Genomic DNA, 22,864 nt, shown 5'->3' on the forward strand with positions numbered 1-22,864 from the left:
GGATCAAAGAGAATAACTTTTGTGGAGCCAAAATTCTTGATCTTGTAAAGAACACAAATAAAATACCACTGATTATCCCCCAACTTATTACCTTAATTTTAAATATTATATTTAATTATATTATTATTAATAATATTTGAGTATTATTAATATTTCTATATTATAAGTATTATTAATATTCCTGTAGTAATATAATATTAAATATTATGTTTAAATATTAAATGTAATGCCTTATATGATGATAATTTTATTATAACTACCTTTCCCCCTTTTTTTCACTTCTAAAATAACTGACATATTCCTAATCTTTAAATTTTTCTATAACTATCTGATATCAATCTCTTCTATCAATATTCCTGGGGTGACTTTTATTGGCAAAAAACATGAATTTCCAAATTGAGATGCAAAGAAATTACAGCAGCACAACATTTACCTAGCATTTTAGGGGCTGGAGATTCTGTATGAGTTTATTTTTAAGATGCAATATAGTCAATCACAAAAACATACAACTTTATTCCTGGATAGGATCTCAGCTGCCTTCTAATCTAACTCATAAACCAAAAGAGAGCCCCTAAGTCCCCATCATTCCCTCCCAATAAAAGCTTTTCCAGTCTCATCCTGAAGACTTTCATAGACTACAAGGCAGGCCCTTTTTTTTTTTTTACTAAATGAGCTACTTCTCATTTCCTGTGGTCTGGGAATCCATTTAACAGAGATCCACAAGAGTTGTAAACCAGCTTTGAATAAAGACTTCAATGGCTATTATAAGAATAAGGTGCATAAGACTGGACTTTGAGCCCTCAGCTTACGTTAATCAGAAACATTTATGCTTAGTTCCTAGTTTTTGGCTATGTTTTAGATAGTTGAGGTTGCCAGAGAATGACCTTTGAAATTAAACAGTTTGCCTGGAGAGATGGTAATAAGATCTAGTGAGAATAATCATTCTAAACGCTAATTGCTCCATATGGTGCTGCAGAAATACAATCTAACTCTTTCAAATTAATATTCTTTTTAAAAAATTATAGTCTACATTAGATTTCCAAAAAGTATTTGCTTATTTATTTATTCACTATAGCTTCAAAACAGTTTTGAGAGGTAAAGTAGAGATGATTGTCTCAACTTGATAGAGATTAAATGATAGCTCTAAGGTGACAGAGAAAGTAATGGTAGGCAACAATAATAATAATAAAATAGTTAATATAATAATAAAATAGTTAACATTTATATAGTGATTTGAGATAGGCAAAGCACTTTATAAAGATCTCATTAGAGCCTCAGTCAGTCCAGGAAAGGCGAGCAGGGCATGAGTATAGTTACTACAGACATTATAATTCCTATTTTCAAGATGAATAAACTGAGAATTAGAAAATTCTAAATTGTACATCACATGAATCCAGGTCAGTTAAAATATCATTTTTCGCACTGTATAATACTGCCCTTTTTTCTTGATAGTAGGAGCAAACTAAAGAATACACAACAGAGATTGTATACATTGTATAATACATTCATACAAACTTTCCCTTTTCTGTGTCTGTCTCTTTCTTTAACGTCTTCGCCTTTTCATTCATGTAGTATTTTCCAATACAAAAGAATGCACACACATAAAATATAAATATGTATATGCTCTTATTTATGTTTAAAATAACTCTCCAAGGTACAGAATGACAAGTATTGCTAGATTATAGGGTTTTTTGTTAAGACATACCTCTAAAAAACAACTCTTACTATAATCAATGTTATCAGAAATCAAAAAAGTAAATATTATCAGAAGTTAATAAAGTGAATTTGTTTTTATCAAATAGCAAATCTAAATTCCACAGAAATAATCATACTTTATGTAACAAATCTAAATCCCCCAGAAGTAACCATATTTTATATAACACATGTACATAAACATACGTATATTTGTGTACTTGTATATATACAGATATACATATCTATATACCCATATATACCTGTATTTATATAGAATATTCCAAAAGTAAATCTCAGTGCACTTTTAAGCTAAAAACACTATGTCTGTCTGTCTCCCACTCTTCCTCCCTCCTTCCCCCCCTCCCCACTGTGTGTCTCTGTCTGTCTGTCTCTCCCATCCTCCCCCTCCCTCTTCTTCCTCCTTCCTCTTCTCTCTGAAATGGATTTGAGATTTCACTGTGTCTAGGGAACTTTACCTCTGGGAGGACATTTATGACCAAAGGAAATTAGTCAGTTTGTGAGATGCTCCGGACTCTGAATTCTGCTCCCTATTGATGATCACACACTACTTCTCACTGTAAAAGCTATTATCTGCATGTCTATAAAAATAAAATACTACTTTTTCCTTCCCTTTCTTTTTCCCCCAAATAACAAACCAATTAATATTCAAAAAAACCACAAAAATAATCACTGGCTTAAGTCAGAAAGTAAAAAATTACTCACCTGCTTACTAGCTGGTTGATTCTGAGGTAAAGAGTTTGTTGTGAGAACAGGAGAATTAGTGGGACTGCAAAGCTCAGGAAATGGATTTGGTATGGCAGGCAGAGACGAGGTTCTAAATTGCTGGTCTTCTTCTTGAAGGCGTCTACAGAAAAGGAAAATTTATCCATTAACAAATAAATATCTTAGCTCCTGAGAAATAAAGTAAAGATGATCCTCTTAGGAATACTGAGATAACACAGTCATTTATTGCCCATTCTATCCCACTCTATTCTCCTCCTGTTCCAACGTTTTCATCTCTCTTCATGCCTCTTGGAGTATTCCTTCCCTTACATTTCTTCTCAGTTGAGAATCTGCCTCATATTTCTAGTAAGGCAACTCAAACTTAAATGATAGCTATTTTCATAAAGACTTTGGAATGTTATCTGCTGTACCCTTATGAATAGAATCTTGGGAACTGATTCTTAAATGCTCAGGGAATGTATATCTCTGTAAAATACTAAGATAACTTATTTCCTGAGAAAACTTGGATTGTTAATAAACATAGCAAGAGTCTAGGGGAAACTATACAATTAAATGTCATGGAGAAAGTCTATGAAGCACTACAATTAACTATTACAGAATGAATCAGTGAAGGACTTTACTATCATTTTTGAGGGAGTTTTGATGGCATTTTGAAAGAACTGAGTTAAACTCTTATTCTGTGGGAAAAAAATAATGATGAGAATTAGGACAAAATTTAAAAATACCTCAAAGGGTCAAGGTACATCAATTGAAGCAATGTACTTTTTAAATCATAAAACAAAGAAATAGGTTAAATTTATGATTTAAAAATAAAATCATAACATGGTAAATGATTGCATTGTAGTTCAAACGTTATAGCCATTGACAGAAAAGTGATTGGCTGTAATCTTTTTTACATTGAATACATTGACAAAAGATTTATTTGTTTGTTTAGAAACTGTTTGGGATTTGGGGGTGGGGAATCAGGGAAGACTGACTTTCCTCATCTTGCCCAGACTGGAAGAACAGCTTCTATCCACAGGGCCAATCCCCCTGCTAATTGATGTAGAATCTTTGACCTAATCAATTTTTCTACATGGACCATTTTTTTTCTTTAAAACTATACAATGGACCACAAAACTGTATATGGTGTTTCCAGTTTAGAAACTGATTACTGGAAAGTTACTGATGATGACTTTCTTAAGGAATCTTGAAACCACTTCTATATGCTCAATATTCTTTATCCTTTTGGAAGCCATGGACTCTTTGGCCACACTTGATTTTAGTCCTTTGGTGTCCTGAACACGATTTGTATGTATCATTTACTAATTGTTTCAGATGCCACCTCCTACATACCAAATATTCAGATCATATGTTCACAACTGGGATTGAGGAAGGGTTTTAGATGGATCATTCATGTATCAGAAAAACAGAACCACAGTAAATGCTGCTGATTGAATAATCACTGAAATCTGCCTGAAAGAGTAAAGAGTAAGGGGGTTCATCTTGTTCATCTGTAAATCTTGAACTTGCTTGCTAACTTGTCTCAACTTCCTCAACTATAAAATGGGGATAATAATTGCACCTTCTTCTCAAGGTTATTGTGAAAATAATAATATTTGTAATCAACTTACAGACTTTAAAGTGCTACATAAATACTAGCTATTATTATTTATAATTTCCCAAATTTACTTTCCCCCACTATCTGTCTTCATTCTTATGGTTTTCTCTTCTGTTTCATGATGTCTCAAAGAGCATTGAAAATTATTCTGGAGTCATACCAGCAAGTTAAACCAGTAACTTAATGTGTAATTTAGCCAGATTCAGAGGCTTGGACTAAAGTAAAATGACTGAGAACTCTCTTACTATTTATCTCTTCATTTTATCTGGGTCACAATTCCTTCTCAATTTGATCTTAACCTTTTTCAAACTGAAGCTAGTTTTCTTATTGGAGGAAATAGAAGAATTTACAGGAGTTCAGTAGATCTACAATCTCTCTGTCATCTTTTTTCCCCCCTGAGACAATTGGGATCAAGTGACTTGCCCAGGATCACACTGCCAGGAAATGTTGAGTGTCTGAGGCCATATTTGAACTCAGATCCTCCTGACTTCAGGGCTGATACTCTATTCACTATGCCACTTAGCTGCCCCTCTCTGTCATCTTTTTTTTTTTTTTTTTTTTTTTTAATAGATGTTGACTACTTTTGTTTTTACATCAGACTCCCCTCTTCTTCCCTCCTTCTTGGGTCAGTCATCCCTTTTTAAAAAGTTTTTTTTTTTTTTTTTAAGAGGGAAAAATTCAGCAGAACTAATCAACATATCAACAAAAATCTGATGTTATAGAGAATATGTTACACATATGTGAACTCCCACTTCTGATTTTATTATTAAAACTTTTTATTTTCAAAACATATACATAGATAATTTTCAACATTCACCCTTGCAAAACCTTATATTCCACCAAATTTTTTCCTCCCTTTCCTCCATCCCTCTCCCCTAGATGGAAAGTAATCCAATTTATTTTAAACATTTTCAATTCTTCTTTACATATTTCCACAATTATCGTGCTACACAAGAAAAATCAGATTAAAATGCAAAAAGAAAATGAAAAAAGAAAACAAAATGCAACAAACAACAACAAAAAGAGTGAAAATACTATGTCGTGGTCCACACTCAGTTGCCACAGTTCCCTCTCTGGGTGCAAATGATGCTCTTCATCACAAGATCATTGGAACTGGCCCGAATCACCTCATTGTTGGAAAGAGGTATGTCCATCATAAATTACCATTGTATAATCTTCTTGTTGCTGTGTACAATGATCTCTTGATTCTATTAACTTTACTTAGTATCAGTTCATGTCTCTACTCTCTGAAATCATCTTCTTGATCATTTCTTACGGACCAAAAATCTTTCATAACATTTATATACCATAACTTATTCATCCATTCTCCAACTGATTTCCTTGCCACTACAAACAATTTTTGCACATGTGGGTCCTTTTCCCTCTTTAAGATCTCTTTGGGATACAGGCCCAGTAGAAACACTGCTGCTTCAAAGGGTCTGCAGTTTTATGGTCCTTTAGGTATAGTTCCAAATTGCTCTCCAGAATGATTGGATCAATTCATAATTCCACCAACAATGTATCAGTGTCCCACTTTTCCCACATCCCCTCCAACGTTCATCACTTTTCCTGCCATCTTAGCCAATCTGAGAAGTGTATAATAGTACCTCAGAGTTGTCTTAATTTGCATTTCTCTGATCAACTATTATTTGAAACCCTCACTTCTATGAAGGAGCAAGGAGAGATGTCTTCTCACATTTCTTTGTTAAGATCATACATTTGTGCTTCTCAAGTACCTTTTCATGTTTCTCATAAATTCATTATGCTCAGATTTTTTCAAATTCTTACTGATATTTTTATTGCCTAAATTTCCCTCAGGATCTCTTCTCCCTCCCAATAAGTCATCCATATAAAAATAATATTCATCCATATAAAAATAATATTTAAGAGAGAGAAATAAATCAGCAGGAACAAATAATATGTTGAAAAAATATGAAAATATATGCAGTGTTTCACATCTGTGAACCTCTCACCTTTGCAAAAGAGTGAAGGTCTTCTTGTGACTTTTCTTTAGGGTTGCAGTTGTTCCTTATAATTTTACAACAATCTCACGTATTTTGTGATTTTGTTCCATCCATTTACATTGTGGTAGTGATTGTATGTATATTACTTTCTTGACTCTGCTTACCTTTGCTTTGCATAATAAGTTCATGTATCTCTCCATGCTTCACTGTATTTATCAAGCTCATTGTTAACAACAAAGTAGTATCTCATTATATTAATTTACCACAATTTGTTTAGCCATTCCCCAATGGATGGGCAGTGACTTCATTTCCAATTCTTTGCTCCCTATGAAAAAATACTGCTAGAAGTATATATAAAGTGTATATAATGATTCTATTTTTGTCAGTTACCTCATTGGTGTGTGTGTGTATATATATATATATATATACATATATGGACGTTCTACCTACTTTCTTTACATAATTCCAAACTGCTTTCTACAATTCATGACTACACCATTTTCTCAAATAAAGAAGCCTGTCTTTTCCTTTTTTTATACTATAAAGTGTATTAAAGGTCCCTCTTATTGTCTTTAGCACTAGATATATATTCTATAAAATTATTACACAAATTAGATGAACTAAAATGTGTTTCTTTCCCTTTTTAGAGATGCACTTCGTGATCTAAAGTATATTTTAATTCTGTCATTTTTAGAGTATTCCTTTAAAAAAAAAAAAACCTATTTTGTTCTTCTAGTTTTAAAGGAGTTAGTCATAACAACCAGAAACTTTTGTTGTGTAAATAGATATGCTAATTTAAAAGTCCAAGATATCACAGGGAATGAATGAACTCAGTGTTGTGTAATTATGAAGGCCATTCTTATAATGGCTTGATTATATGCCATTAAAGTTATTTTTAATTTTAACAAGCCTCATCCTTCCCATAACAGCTGTCACCTTGGTATAGAATCCAATTCAAGAATCTAACCCTTGTTTAAGTAATAGATGACTTACTTATAAACCATATCCCTCTCTTCATACTCTGGCTTGGAGTACTCAGATTTAAACCCATAAGACAAATATGAGGTGGGGTTTTAGGGTAGAGTCCAAGACTCTGGGATTTTTTTTTATGTTCCATTTGTTCAAGAGAATGCCACTTTAGGAAAGAGAGAAAGAAGAAGAGGAAAAGAGATGGAGGAAGGGAGAAGAAAAGGGGAAGAAAAAAGGAGGGAAACTTTAGAATTTTACTGCTGTGGCTTTAAAATTATTGAAAGCTCTTATCCTCCATAAACTACACTTTTTCTCTGTCTCTGTCTCTCTTTCTCTGTATGTATGTATGTAAATATATATATATATGTCAAAGATGTCATATATTGTTATATATCAGTTATTCATGAAGAGGACAATATTACAAATTATTGTGACTTGCTACAATGAAAAGATATCGAGGAGCTTATATAGTTGCTGTCCCCTATGATACAGTGATTATTATTTTCAAATAAAATATAAAACAGTTTCTGTCATTCTCACATAGAGGAAATTTTGCTCATTATTCAAATGGAAGACAGATACCCATTTAAATAACAAGGGCACAACATAGAAAGATGACAATTTCTAAAGATTCAAAATTGCAGGTGGCCCAATGAGTAATGGAGAGAATCATGAGACATGCAAGCAGGATTTTGCACATTACTAATATTATATTATCATCATATTTTATATATTTGCATACAAGAAACAGTACAGAAGATATTTAGAAAATAATTAAAAGATGATTAGAAAATATGGGCCCATTGAAAAATAAGAGTAAGAACTAATGGACAGAGAGGATAATTTGGGTGCTGAGCAGGTAATTGTGGAAAATTAGAATATCTACATGAAAATCTCTAGCATGCTGCATATATCCTGTAAGGAAGATCTATGGGAGGAGATGACTGAGCATTGGACTGGATGGCAAGTATTATTAGACCAGTTACTGTTAATTCTATTCAACAGGCTAATTGCATTAGTAAGAATATGGATCCATTGAAATATTTAAAAATAGACTGTTAAGATGCCCCTAATAAGGGGCACAGTTGAGACCCTAAATATTCTACAAAGTCAAGAAACAATACTGAAGGAATTGGATAAAGTTTAAAGGGGACAGAGAAAAAGAATGTACTTAGCTAAGTAGAATGATGTTGGAGTTGTCAGTATGATATTATTAAAATCTTGAAGTAGTTTCAGCAAAAAGTACTTCACTCAAATTGTTCATGGTTAGCAAGATTACAATATCATAGACTTTGAGCGAGAAAGGGCACTAGATACTAGTTAGTACAGATCCATCATTCCACAATGAGGAAACTGAGGAAGGCTGAGTAACAACCACAGTGACTTAAATAAGGAATAAAAGAAGATGTTTGTTTCAAACAGGCAACTGCTAAAGCTTCGTGTCACTGTCTTTCTAACAAGATTCTCTGTGATGCTCCCTAAAGATTCACATGGAAAAATGTTTAAAAATTCGCATGTAAAAGAGTGTATAAACTCAGTATATACTAATATAAACTCACTATTGAAAAAAAAAAAACTATTGTGGAATCTCTCTGAAAACAAATGGTCATTCTACTTAGAACCTTGAATAAGTTGATTGAAAACTACTTTATAGCTTTTACACTGTTGATGAGTAACTGATAAGGTAATAATTTAAAATGTGGTTGCAAAACGAGAAGATAAAATTAACTTATTTAAAGAATGGTGAACAATTAACTCTATTTCAGGGACATTAACAGTGGCCAATAAAACTGCCACAAGTAATAATAAAAATGTCTTGTGTTTTTAAAAAGCAAGAAATATGACAAATGGACACAACACACTTAGATCTAGAAAAAAAGAACAGAATTATAAGTATAAACATTATATAATCAAATCTGAATAATAAACCATTACTACCCTTAAAAGAACCCACAAGCAACAAAAGTCGCATGTCACCCTGCCATCATGAAGATCTCAATGAAATAGAAATTAATGACTGTATCAATTCTAAATTATTACAGATCTTTCCTTTTTCATAGGGGAGGGAAAGTTTGACACAAAAAAAATATTTTAAAACCATCATAAAATGCAAGGTGAATCAGAAATATATTAAATGGAAGGAGGGAACAGGCATTTGTTAAATACCAACTATGGTTCAGGCACTGGGTTAAATATTTTCACAAATATTATCTGATTTGATCCTTACAACAAAGCTTAAAGGAAGTAGGTCCTCTGATTATTTCCATTTTAAAGTTGAGGAAATAGAAGTTTGTCTAGTAACTAGTCTAGTAATCACTACTAAATGTCTCAAGGGGCTTTCAACTCAAGTCTTCTCCACTGGAGAGCCAGTACTCTGCCCACTGTTGAAGGAGAAATGGTCTAAGTACCAATTTGGGACTATTGTGGACTATCTGGGAAATTATCTAGATCAGAAGATGACAACAAAGTTTTTCTAATTTAAGTAAACATGTATTTTATGTTATTCTCCCCCTCCCCCCCTTGGCAATCTAATGAAGCTTATGGATCCTTTCTCAGAATACTTCTAAATGGATAAAATAAAATACATAGCACCACAAAGAAAATTCATCATATTGAAGTGGTTATTAAAATATTAATTTTTTTGATTCACCAATCCCAATTTGAAACTCCCTGGTTTAGATGGTACATTAAACCCAGTGTATATCACATGACTACAAATTTCATACAATTATTATGTATTATCATCATTTAATGCTGAGATTGATCAAAATGTTACTCTTAGTTTTAGAAAGTATAGAATATTTATATAAGTTATAAGTGCTTTTTCTTAATTTAAGAAAGAGTGATACGGTCTTAGTGAAATTTACAAAAGGAAATGTTGCCATATTCCCAAACTATAAGCCCGTTCTTTTCTGATTACAAAAATATCAACTGATTATCTAGATTGCTAACACTCAAGATATAAGATGGTTAGTATCTCAATCAGAGGTTCTTTACCCCAAGAAGTTTTTTTTTAATATCTCAAAAATTATTTATATTTAAAAACCTCACTGTAAGAAGGGGTCTCATAGGTTTCATCACACTGCCAAAGGAGGCCACATTCTACATGAAAAAGAAAAATTGAGATTTGAAAATTCCAGAAAAGATGAAACATGCAGGAAACTGTTGCCAAAAGGGGGAATGTAAACCCCTTCAGAATAGTAGCCATATTTTTACCTTTCTTTGCACCCTCAGTATTTACTAAAGTGCCGGGAACATTATAATGGATTAATAAATGCATGTTGACTCAGTATGTTTTGCTAAACTGAGGAAGCTAAAATAAAACTTCTGGGATGGTCATAGAAAGAAAATCTCTCTAAAAATTAGAACTATGTAAAAAGTAGAATTACATTCTTAGGGTGTCACAATGAGGATGTCCTCATTCTTTCTAGATGAACATTTGTTGAATAGATTTGAAGATGATTCTTCATTGTAGATAATGGCTTCTGAGAAACTTTCCAGTTCAGAAATTCCCTGTTTCTTATAAAAGATATTTTGAAGTAACTTGTGATTTTAACGATTATACTTGAATGTATCACTAATATCTCTAGAGCAGGGGGCCAAAAACCAAATTATACATAAGGATTTCTATAAGCCAGATATTGAAAACCTCATATTACTATTTTTTATTTATTTTTATTTACAATGTTAACTATTTCCCAAATGTATTTTTACCCTGTTTGGTTATACTTGGGGGAATACAGACAACAGCCCATGTATTTGCTAGTAAGATATTTGGCCCCTCAATTCCTAGAGCATTGTAAGGTTTGAAAGTGCTTAACTCACAACCTTGTGCACTAAAGTCACTGAAGCCAGTACCATCATCTTGGGGAAAAATATCATTTATTAAAACTGAGACACCCTCTCAGAAGTAGGTATAAAAAACATTAGAGAATATAGGTTACATTCACAGTGTTAAAAAGAAACACAATTTGATACTCTACAAAATTCTTTCTAAGGAAAAATGTACCCTAAAAGGAAGTACAGAAAAACAAACAAGCATTGGTCACTTCAGTTAAACAAAGAACTAAGCTATGGCAAAAATCATAACAGGACAATTCTCTTTTTTACTTCTACTATATTTCATTTTTCTTTGCTTTTTGGTAATTTTACTTATGTCTCTGGTTTTTATATTACAATAATTTATAAATTATTCCCATTTCACGAGGAGTTTCTTGTAACAAAATAAAACTATTACATAAAACTAATGTGGAAAAAAATAGTGTTTTTTTAGTGAATGACCATTTGTTGAACAGATATGGAGATAATTCTTCACTGATATAATAGTAGACTAATCTGAAAGCAAAATTTCATACTTATAGCATTCTTTACCTCTCTTTTTAAAATCAAAAAATTAAAAAATATTTTCTCTCCTTCCACTCCCCACTCAATTGGAAAAAAAAAACTATACTTAAATATTCATAATCAAGCAAAACCAATATTCTTCCAATGGCTGTATATACATCCTTTATTCCATACCTCAAATCCACCACCTCTCTGTCATGTATATCATGTTTCATCATTAATACTATGGAATCATGAATTCTAGCATCTACAAATAGAGTGTACCTAGTGGTTTTTGAAGTAAATAGTGGGTAAATACAACTGTCAACACCTAAAGAGAAGTAACTTGGATACCATAATTGAAGTAATTAATATCTAATAGACTGAGCCAGAGGATCAGGAAGCAAGAAGAAAGAAGGCTGTGGTTACTGAGGGGACACAAAGCAGCCCACTTATGCTTCCTAGCTCAAAGCCAGAAAATTATAAAAGAAAGTACAGTATATTTACTTGTGTACTAGTCACAGGTCCATTTATTGTTCCAGTCAAACCAGAATAAAATGCATGAAAATTATGTAATTTTCCAAGAAAAAAGCATTTACCTACAGTGTCAAAAGTTATAGTTTCATGGATAGAGAGTTGGGAGATCAAGAATACAACTAAGCATTCTGCTTACTATCCAAAAGGTCAGTACTTATTATTCTATAGGTGGGAAGTTTTTCACATGTTTTTGCTCGTAAAAGGCATTATGGAAAGTAACAGCATCTCCTCAATGATATCTACAGTCTAACCCCGTCATTTTATAGAGGAGGAAAGAAAGGAACAAAAAGGCATGCTTAAAACTATATTACTAATAAGCTTCTGGGGCAATTTTAAAATTTAGATACTGTTTTCATCCACTACATAAAACATCTCCCAATTTTAAAACCATTAGCAAAACAAACTAACAAAGTTTTACTATTTGTGATATATTTGCATAGTCAAAGAAAAGTAAATAATTGGAAATATATATTTCTATCATTTACAAGTTAACCTACTCATCACATCTACACAAAGCAAAGGATAAAAATGAAAAGAGTAGATTCAGCATAATTTAACATGCAAAGTACAAGGGCTACTCACAATCCCTTCATTTAATAGACACAAGAACTCTTCAAGAAGCTTTCTTATCCTACCTGACTGCTAGAATGTGCATGGGTTGAGAGCGCTGAACTTTTTGCTTCGGGGACGCTTGCTGCTGGAGGGCACTTGTTCCTGAGGTTGGCAACTGGCTACGGTTATGTTGACCATTTTGAAGGAGGGGGGCAGTTTCTGACTGCATGCTACATGTAGAATACAAACTTTCAAATGAGGAGTTCATGTCATTCACCAAAGCTTCCAAGTCCACATCGTCATCTGAAAACAAACAAACAAAAAAGTTGAAGGTGACAAATGACTGTTCATTCTGTGATGGAAGCCAGATCTTAGCAAGATCATACAGTAATTAGTAGTATAAGTAGTAATAATTCTGGACAGGTCAATTTTTCAGTGTTCTAGTCAAAAAGTGTCAACCATATGCTTGGCCATATGTATCCTGAACCAGATTAAAATGTAATTGGGAAATATCTGACAAAATAAAAATACAATTATATATAGATGACATACAAATTCTTACATATGATTTAGTGGCCCCAGTTCTATATAAATGTGACAACACTGCTCTAAAAAAACTACAAAGCTAGAAAATGCAAAAAATGTATTAACATGCACTGGAGGAGAGTTCCTGTGCCACTGAAATCACAGGTACGATTCTTTATCCTTATGGAACTATGGATCTGTATTGCCTTTTCCCTTATATTCAGTAAACCCCTTGAAAGAGACAGCTTTATTTATTTATTTTTTTATTTTGTATCTCACAGAAACATGGGAGGAAATTAATAAATACTTGTTAATTGACTGTCGGGGCTACTATGAGCAAATTAGTTTGGAAGCCTTGATTTTTTTTTTTTTTTTTACTGTTAGGGATAAATGATTTCAAAATATCTTAAAAGCTGTTGTTACCGACATAAAGACTTCATTAATAAATATATGCCTAGAAAAGGAAGTATCTAGTCTTAGTGATAAAAGGAGTTAACAGGGATTTTAAGTGTTCCCCTGGTAATCATCATGACAGGTAAAATATCAAGGGGAAAGCTTCCAAGCACATCTTCTTTGAAGAATCTGAAGGATAGAAGAATCTTTATTGGAGAGAACTCATACAAAGGCTATAATATTAACTGATGACAGAAATATTTTAATTCTCTCAATAGTTTTCAACCTGAGGTCCAGGACGTTGGATGGGAAAAACTGCATCTTGATTTTATATACATGCACATACACATACATACAAAAGTAGTTTTAGAATATGATTACTTTCACAAAATAAGGCCATTGTTAAAACTATTTTTGAAATTTACTTGGAAATTGCCTTTGGAATTACAGGGCATTCTTTAGACTAACACCAATTACAGAAATTCTTCATCTTTCTGAGATCTTTTCTAATTTTAAGAAATAATTGAGAGTCTGGTGAATAAGGTAGAAGTTGGAAGTAGGGGTTAGCTTAGTTCCAAGAAAAAAGTGAAATTGTGAAAAGTCTATTCTAACTACGGAACATGAATATAATGGAGTATTATTATGTTGTTAGAAACTACAAATGTGAGAATTCAAAGAAATATGAGGAAGATTGATGGGTTGAAGTCAACTTAAGAAAAGAGTATGCACAATGACTGCAAAAATATAAATGGAAAGAATAACAAAATGAAGCTAAATGCTGTATGATGATAATGATCAAGCATGAACCTCTGAGAAGAGTTGAAAAAATGCATTTCCTTCATTTTAATGCTAACAAAGGAGCCTATGGGTGTGAAATACAGATAAATATATTGTCAGAAGGAGTGAGGGAGGGAGATACAACAGTCTCCTTTTCTTGGGTTTATTTTCCTTCTCAAATCTTTATTCTAGGCTTGCCAAGCAGAAATGCCATAGTGGTATATTCAGAAATGGATGTGATGCACAAATAAAAGAAGTAAACAAAAAAGAAACCTAATATGTGGCAACAACGTAATGCTGGTATCAACTGGCTCTGAGAGCAAGTCTCAATCAGGAGTGCCAAGAAACTTTTAAGCAATGATGGCACCATTAAGGTAAGTGATTATCTCCAAGTGATTACTCTGAAGGGCAATATTTATTGGGGTAGGCAGTACAGAGTCAAAGTATACATTCTGAATTGTTCAAGAATTCCCAGACACTTATGTCCCAAATCTTGTCCTTTTCTGAGGTGCTTTAATTTTCTTTTCTCTTTTCCACCTATCAAATTTCTACCCCCATTCCACGGCTTCTTACCTCTTCCAGTAAGCCTTCCTGATCCCTGATCTCAGTAGACTTCTTCCAACCCAGAAATAAATTATCTCTGACATCTCTAAAACTGTGAAATCTTAAGAGTTGAAAGCGAAATCAGAGTTTATGTAATCCCTAACATGCAATAAAAATTCACTTTAATATAATTCCCTAACAAGTCGTTTCAAATGGTCCTTATTACTAGTTGTGTGACTATTAAGTCAGTTAACTTGTGTTTGCCTCAGTTTCCAAATATGAAATGGGGATAATCGCAGGGTGTTGTCAGGATCAAATGAGAAAATGATTGTAAAGTGTACAGACACTTAATAAATAAATGTTCCTTTCCCTTTTCCACATTCCACTTTGTATTATATTCCTAATTCTCTAGATAGCAAGCTATATATCTCTCCCTATAAGGCCTAGCACAGTGTCTAACCTAATATATAGTAGATACTCAACAAATAATTCTTGATGAATTTTGTGCCTGTCAAAACATAAATCTCACTAATTTAATTGAATATTGATTCTAGAAAGCACTCTCACTAGAGGTAGCAAAATGACTTATTTAATTAACTTCTAGAAGGTACTCTACTCTCATTGGAGGTAGCAGAATCACTAATTTAATTACATGCCTTTTAAAGTTAATATTAAAAATAGTTTGCATGTTCCACACATACACTAATTCTAAGCGTTGAACAGAAAGTTGCTCAATAGCAAGTGAAAACTCATCCCAAGCTAGAAATCTGTCATGGGTAATCCACAAAGTGAGACGGGAGCATGACTGGGTGGATAAAAAGCTGACCCTGATGTTAAGAAGTCCCCGGTATTCTATCTCCTGTGCCACCAAACTGTGCTATTTCTCTTGTTCGTGATAATGACTTAGATCACTTTAGGCAGAATAGAGTTAAGATGAGAAGATCTCAAGAGTTCCTGATCCAGGTGTAAATCCTAAATTCTATGAGTTTGTGCTCCTGTGGGCTGACTAATAACCAAAAACTAGTATGGGAAGCCCTGAATTCACAAACAGGTCCAGCAATCCTTTTAGTCTGACTGACTGATTGGCACCCGATGAATTTTTACCTCCAATTTACCGAAATGTGAGGTCTTAAGTACTGACTTAATAATTCATGTACTGAAAAAGATTTGTTAAACAATAACTTGGTTTATGACTGGTACTTAAATGCAGATGACTCTTAAATCTTTAACTTCAGCCCCAATTCCTTCTCCTGAGTTTCAGAGTCATGTTTCCAACAACCTGCTAGATGTCCTGTCAGCACCTCAAACTCAATGTATTTAAAACCTGCCCCAACTCATCCTCTTTTCTAAGGACGACTCTTATTACTTATTGCCTGTATCTGTTGGCAGCTCCACAATTCTCCTTGTCAACCAACCCATGCTTGTAATCTCAGTCATTTTTGACTACGCCCTCATAACAAGTCACTCACAAAGTCTTGTCCATTCTCTCTCCACAATTATCTCTTGCACCTGTCCTCTCTTTATCCCTGTGTCTGAGTCTTTTCCATTCTCAGATCCCAAATAAAAATGGTTGCCAGAATAATCTACATACACTTCTACTTTGATCAGGTCAGCTCATTGTTGCTTTAGTGCTTACCCCCATAAGATCTTCACATTTTAGCCTTATAATCAAGTCCTCTTCCTTCCCAATTCTTCTGTTGTGCCATTTTGTTCCCATCAGTCTTCCTAGTCTTATAGTAATAGCTCGGAAATCCTTTATGATCTAGCCTAATATTGGCTCACTATCCCGCCCTTATGTGTATCCTTGTGCTATTCTCTTCATATTAAAACCCTACTTCATCAAACTTTTGGTATCCTTCCTCATGCTCAATATCCCAATTTAAATGCTACTTCTCATATTAAACCTTCATGTTTCTCAAATCAAAAATGTAGTCTCTTGTTCTAAACTCTCATCAGATAAAGGAAGAATAAATGTATTAGACTGTTGTATATATTGTCAAATTCATCTATACTGCTAAAAAATAAAGGAATGTTAAAGGGAGGCTATTTTGAGAATCAAGTATATTTACATAAGTTATAAATAAACATTTTGATAAAGTGATTGGAATGGAAAAAACATTATGACTTAGTATATCATAGAAAACTCTTTGACATAAATATTCCATCTCTAGTGAAAATAAATTTAAATGGACTGTTCTTGAAGATCCATCACGATCGCTTTTAACATGATTCTGTAACTTCTATAACATCAGAAATAAAATCTGTTTCTGCTCAGCAAAAAAGCCACACAGTTTTAGTCTATTTTTAGTAACTCAACATTGGGGCTAGTAAAACAGTAGATGGCTAAAACCAGACTTTTAAAAACTGCTTTCTTAAAGTTCAAACAAATTTCCTATTTATATTAATTTGCCAAAATTTAAATTTATTTAAATACTGAAATCAGGTATTATATAAAAGCAAAAGATGGAATGATTTAATAATCATTTATTTTAAATATAAGAAATATAAATTTTAAGTTTTTTGTTGTGATGTTGCATTGATGAGGCAAGTAAAAATCCAAAGCCAATATGAGAAGCTCTGTTTGACATTTTAAAGACCTCTGCAGCCAACATGGCTCCTTCCTATTGATACACTCTGCAATCTAGCTACACTAGCCTATTAGCTTGATTTCCAGCGTGACACTTCATTTCCTGACCCTGTGTCTTTTCCTAGACTGTAATTTATGCCTGGAATCCTCTTCCATCTTTCTCAGTTATTTACCACACCACCCTTAGTGCCTTTCCTTTAAATTTTCTTCCCTTTACTCTGTATAGATAGTGTAAGTTTCTCCTCTCAGGAGAAAGTAAGCTCCTTGAGGGCAGAAATCATATTTTTGTTTTTCTTTTTTTATCTTTCAGTCCTTAGCACAGTATCTGGAACACAGTAAATGCAAAATGAGTGCTTTTGATTAACTGTAGGTTAATGGGAAAATATGGCTAAGAATCACAGAAGAAAAGGTAAGGAAGAGTCATTAATCTTCATTTCTAGAGAAGGTATTTGTACTAATTAAGGTGCAGATGCATCAATCAAAACATGTGGTTGATGAAAATCCTATAAAAATACTTCAATATTGTATTTTAAGGTTACTATATATGTAGGAGAATAGCACGTTAGAGCTAGCTGCTCCACAGAAACAATAAATCAGGACTTGAGATGTTAAGCAAAGATAGTGGACTCAATAACATATACACGAATGACACTCAAATACCACCAAACTCAGATTGAACTGACTGATGCCAGATAAAGGAAGAAGAAACATATCAGACTGTTGTATACATTGTCAAATTCAGCTAGGGAAAAAAAGGAATATTAAAGAGAGACTATTCTGAGAATCAAGTATAATATTTATATAGGTTATAAATACTTTATAAATAAAATATAAATATATTTAGTATTAAAATATGAAAATATAAAGTATATATTTGAGTATAAAATATAAATATTATAAATAAAAGATATTTCAAAAAATCTGAAGGGTGAACATAAAACAAACAAACAAAAAGTAGTTTGGTATTCTGTAAAAAATGTTAGAATTCAAAATTGGATAGCCAGGCTCCAAATCATGACTCTGATATTCCCTCAGTGTGTGACTGTGGGCAAGCTGACACCTCTTTGGGTCACAATTTCTTCATATTTAAAATGATAACAAAAAGACATAATATCAATATCATGGGGTAAGTATCCAATGAGATGACATTTTATAAAATATTTCAGAAAGCTTGAAGTGCTCTATAAATCATAGTTATTATTTACAAGAATAGTATCTGAAGTCTTGTCCACAACGACAAATATTTTAGAATAGGAATGAGTCTTAGTAGATAAAATTCATATTCCTATATCCTGCTTTCCCTGCTATTAATTATTTGTAAGACTAGACTACCTGATTTCAATATTTGGATAAAATACCTTAAATTTATGAAGAAAACCCCCCCACAAAAACAACAAAAAATGGTCTCTTCCTTACCCTTGATATATGGCCACAAATGATTAAAAAGGGGGGAAAATGCTTGGAGCACTTTTTTTTTTCTCCAGGAACTAGTGAAACAAAAACATAATACACTCTAATCACAGAATGCTAGAGATGGAAGAGACAGTAAGTAATTAGTCTTGCCCCCTGATTTAACAGAAAAAGAGAACAGAGCCCATTAAGAGACTCTGCTCAGATAGAAATGGTGGAGAAGTATCTTGCTTGGGATTTGACAGATGAGGAAAAATGAGACCCTGAGAGAATAAAGATCCTTCTTCCATATTAAAGAGTAAGTTAGAAGCAAAATAGGACTAGAACCAGGCTTTCTCACATTTTGTCCACTGGTCTTCCTGCTACACCATATTGCTTTTTCTATGCCAAAATTTTCTCTTTAAAAATTCTAAAAACAGATTGAAATATTTAAATTGTAATTCTTACACATACACACAATGTGCTGCATTTAAAACAATAAAAACAATTCCATATTTCCAACAAGACAAATTAAAATCCATCAGTTTTCGGTGATTGAACCAGTAAATAATTAAGCACACTATAATTATCTATCAGCCTTCACCAGTTCAAAAATGTTTGTTTTAAGGTATGGCTAAACAGGTCGCAATGGGCTTGGACACTTGACTCATTTGTCTTTGACACAGCACAGCCTGTCTGTCATTTGGGGGGGGGGTGCAGAATGCAGCTGTGCAGCTTCCCCCCTGAGCTAATTCAAGCATGGGCACGCCCTCATTTCAGGCCTGAGACAGTTACAAAGGAGGTTTGTTCCCCTCTGTGCCTCTCTGGCAGAAAGACTTCATTCATTTCCCAAAAACAATAAAGTTTTGTGAGTTGTACATGAAAGCTTTCTCAACAATCAATTCTCAATTACCCACACGTGGATTATCCGCACTCTGAATTATCAGGAATCATTAAAAAAAAATCCTCAGTTACTCAGATTGCTTCTGGATCATCTCAACTATAACATAAAGGGTTGGAGAGAATAATAAGTATCTCCTCAATTAGTCATTTTTATTTGACTTTAATCATTCTCAATGCACCTACCCACAATTCAATGAATACTGAATTATCTCTTAGAAGAAAGAAAATTTTAAGTAAAATTCAGAAAACAAATCAACTGACATGTGTGAGAGAATGCAAACTTGTTTTAATATTAATCTTCAGTAAGATTTAAAATAAATTTGATGCTAAAATTTAGGTTATGCTATAAAGTTTAGTGAAAATGCTCTTTTATCTGTTTTGTTGGGGTATTTTTGGAGGTGAGAAAGATCCTCAGTTATTCTTTAGTGTGGACAGCTAAGATTTTTCTGTGTGATCTAAGCTAACTTTGAGAATTTCACTTAGTAGTGTTATTGTAATGCTTTTAATTTATGAGCATCTCATACACACATTTTTGAGCTTCTTAGTTTAGAATGCATTATTCAGTGTCAAAGGTAATAGAGAACAAAGAAATTATCTAATCCAGTAAATACAATAGTGAAATGCTATCAGCCTCTGATTAACTGCAATGATCAATCTTGTTCACAAGGAAAAGAGAGGGAAATATACTTCCTACTTTAGACAGAGAAGAGGGAAGAGACCCATTATGAAAATGTATATTCTACATGTATATACACATAGATATATAATATTTGTATGCATAAATACACTGTACAAATTTCTTGTCTAAATACATATGTATACAAATATGTTTAAATAAATACATATGCATGTCTACACACATAAATATATATGTATTTATTTCCTCTTTCTGGTAGCTACTTTATTGGATGAGTTTTGTTTAATCAACCATAAACCATTTATTAATGACTATTTGCATTGGAGATTATTAAATATTTCTTAATTAGTAAATCTGTAAACTAAGAAATGCTTAGTAACATCTGAGAGAACAGTTTCAGTCGATTAGAAACCATAATTGCAAGGAGATGAGAAGCGAGTGGGATATAAGGAATACAAACTTTTTCTAGGAGTTTGGCTATGAATGTAGGGAGAGAAAACAATTATTTGAAGACAAAAGATCACATGAAGGCTTTTGTTGTTAAAAGATGAGGAGATGTAGGTATTTTTCACATAGGGTATAAAGAACCAGTGGATCAGAATCCTATTTTCTATAAATATTTCAAGAGAGTCTGCCTAATATACAGGGTAGCTTCATTTAAGTTTTCCCAAGTACAGTATATGGTTCATGAGAATGATTTATTCTAATGACAATAAAGATGGCTCAAGCAGGCCTGTGGGTACTTAGAACTCAGCAAGACATTAAATATTCCAAGATCAGCCACTATACCCTGGGCCCTCACCACTTGTCCTGACCTTTGTGTTGTCACTAGACTGATAATTCTGGAAAAGAGGCTGTGGTTTAATTGTTTTGAGTTTAACCAAGTCATGTCTAAGTCAAGTTATCACTCATATTGTGATGCTATGAATACATGAATACAAAGTACAAACAACAACTTGCTTTGGGCATAAACTCAAAAGGTGCAAAAACCCAGTTTTTGCCCCCATGAGCTTACATTCTAATTGGGAGATAAGAGGTACCTAAGTAGGTCCATCCATAATACATAAGAGTAGATATAAATCTTCCTTTGTTACAATGGAAGACAAAAGGGATTAGAAGTAATATTGACAAATAATTTACACTTAAGAATGACAGGAGCTGGCTACTTCATTTTTGGTCTTGTATCTCAGTTTTCTCTAATGTAAAAATGTAAAAGTTGGGCTAACTGTGCTTTATGATAGCTTCTAATTCTAAAGCTTTTATCTCCAACAAACTGTAGAATGTCCAGCCCAAACCAGATGCTTAATAATCTTTGTTGTGTGATAGATATAAAAGAGAAAAGAAAAAAAATGTAGACAAATATTATGACTGAGGGTGGAGGAAGACATTATCCAATTCTTCATTTGACAGAAATGAGAAAAATGAGACCCAGAAGTGAAATGAGTTGTTAGCCCGGAGGACTCAAAATAGGGATGGGAAAAAATCCAGTAGAGTTCTTCCCACTGAGTCCCGTGGACAATTCTGATAAACTGCTGAGGAAACAAAAATGATATTTCAAGGAAGTTACAAAGTCCTGGCAGCTAAGTGAGGGAACTTCAGAAACTCTCTGGGGCATCAATTAGTACTTATAAATATTTATCTAAACAGTCATTAATGGTTACTTGGCTAAAGTGAATTTGGTTAAATTCTAATGAGGATTGATAATTGAATCCTCTGAAAGTGTTCTGAAGATTGATGTTAAAGAGGTAAGACTTCATAATATATTACAGTACCATACTAATGAAGTTTCTGAAATATTCACATCTCAATGACAAGCCTCAATTAAATAAGAAATAATTATTTGGCAGATTATAGTTTATGATTATGTTTAATGGCAGATGAATTAGGTGAGAACAATAAAAATACTAAACTATACAAACAGACTAGAAGTCTCATCCCCTTCGATATTTTTTCCAATGATATTTATTGAAGTTCAACTCATGTTTGCCCATCCTGTTTGACTCTTGTCTAAAACAACAATGTAAAAACTCACATTTAAGTGCTTTAAATTTTACAAAGTGAGGGCAAGGCTTTCTTTGACCCTTTTTTGAGGGGGGGATATCAACTCAGCATCTGACACATAATTGGTATTTAATAAATTCTGTTGCCTTGACAGCTCATTTGATGTTCTGCCAACAACCCTGTCCAGCAGATATCATTACAATCCCCAATTTTTAGATGAGAAAATGAAAATTTATAGAGGTTAAGTAACTTGGCCAGCATCTCAGTTCATGTCCACTGCTTTTTCTCTGTTTAAGTTTCTTAAATACACATACAAATGAATGCATACGTTTGGATCTCTAATTTCAACAGCATGGATAATTATATGAGTAGAAATTCTCTTGTTTCCCTAAAAGAATTCTATTTCTTAACCTCACAGCACCATCTAGTGTCCTTTGGATTATAAATGATGGTTGAAAATGGACATTGGAATAATTTAAGAAATTAAATGAACATCTTAAGGAAATTCTTTTTAAATTTTTTAAAGATTTTAAAAACATGGTTTCTCATAAGTTAATTCCATGGTATTAATTCTTTACAGACCCAATTTACTGTCTGAGCCAAACAACATATTAATTGTTCTTCTCTTAATCCTGATTTCAAGCCTTTTAAAAAAATTCACATAGTATTCTATAGAATAATAATAGGCTGTTGAGTTTTTTAAAGGATTGTTTTAATCTTGTTAT

The 22,864-nt window shown here is 32.9% G+C and overlaps 1 protein-coding gene across 5 annotated transcripts in view; it reads right to left on the bottom strand.

Moving 5' to 3' along the window:
* The window catches only part of GRB10 (growth factor receptor bound protein 10), a 253,786-nt gene that overhangs the window by 93,318 nt on the left and 137,604 nt on the right, over positions 1–22,864 (bottom strand). For all 5 annotated transcript variants that reach the window (XM_074283599.1, XM_074283598.1, XM_074283601.1 and 2 more), the window contains 2 exons: positions 12,468–12,687; positions 2,419–2,560 (listed from right to left, as the gene is read on the bottom strand). In XM_074283599.1, the coding sequence (XP_074139700.1) occupies positions 2,419–2,560; positions 12,468–12,687 (362 nt within the window). The remainder of the gene's footprint in view (positions 1–2,418; positions 2,561–12,467; positions 12,688–22,864) is intronic.

Source organism: Sminthopsis crassicaudata, chromosome 1 (assembly GCF_048593235.1).
Source record: "Sminthopsis crassicaudata isolate SCR6 chromosome 1, ASM4859323v1, whole genome shotgun sequence".
Lineage (NCBI taxonomy): Eukaryota > Metazoa > Chordata > Mammalia > Dasyuromorphia > Dasyuridae > Sminthopsis > Sminthopsis crassicaudata.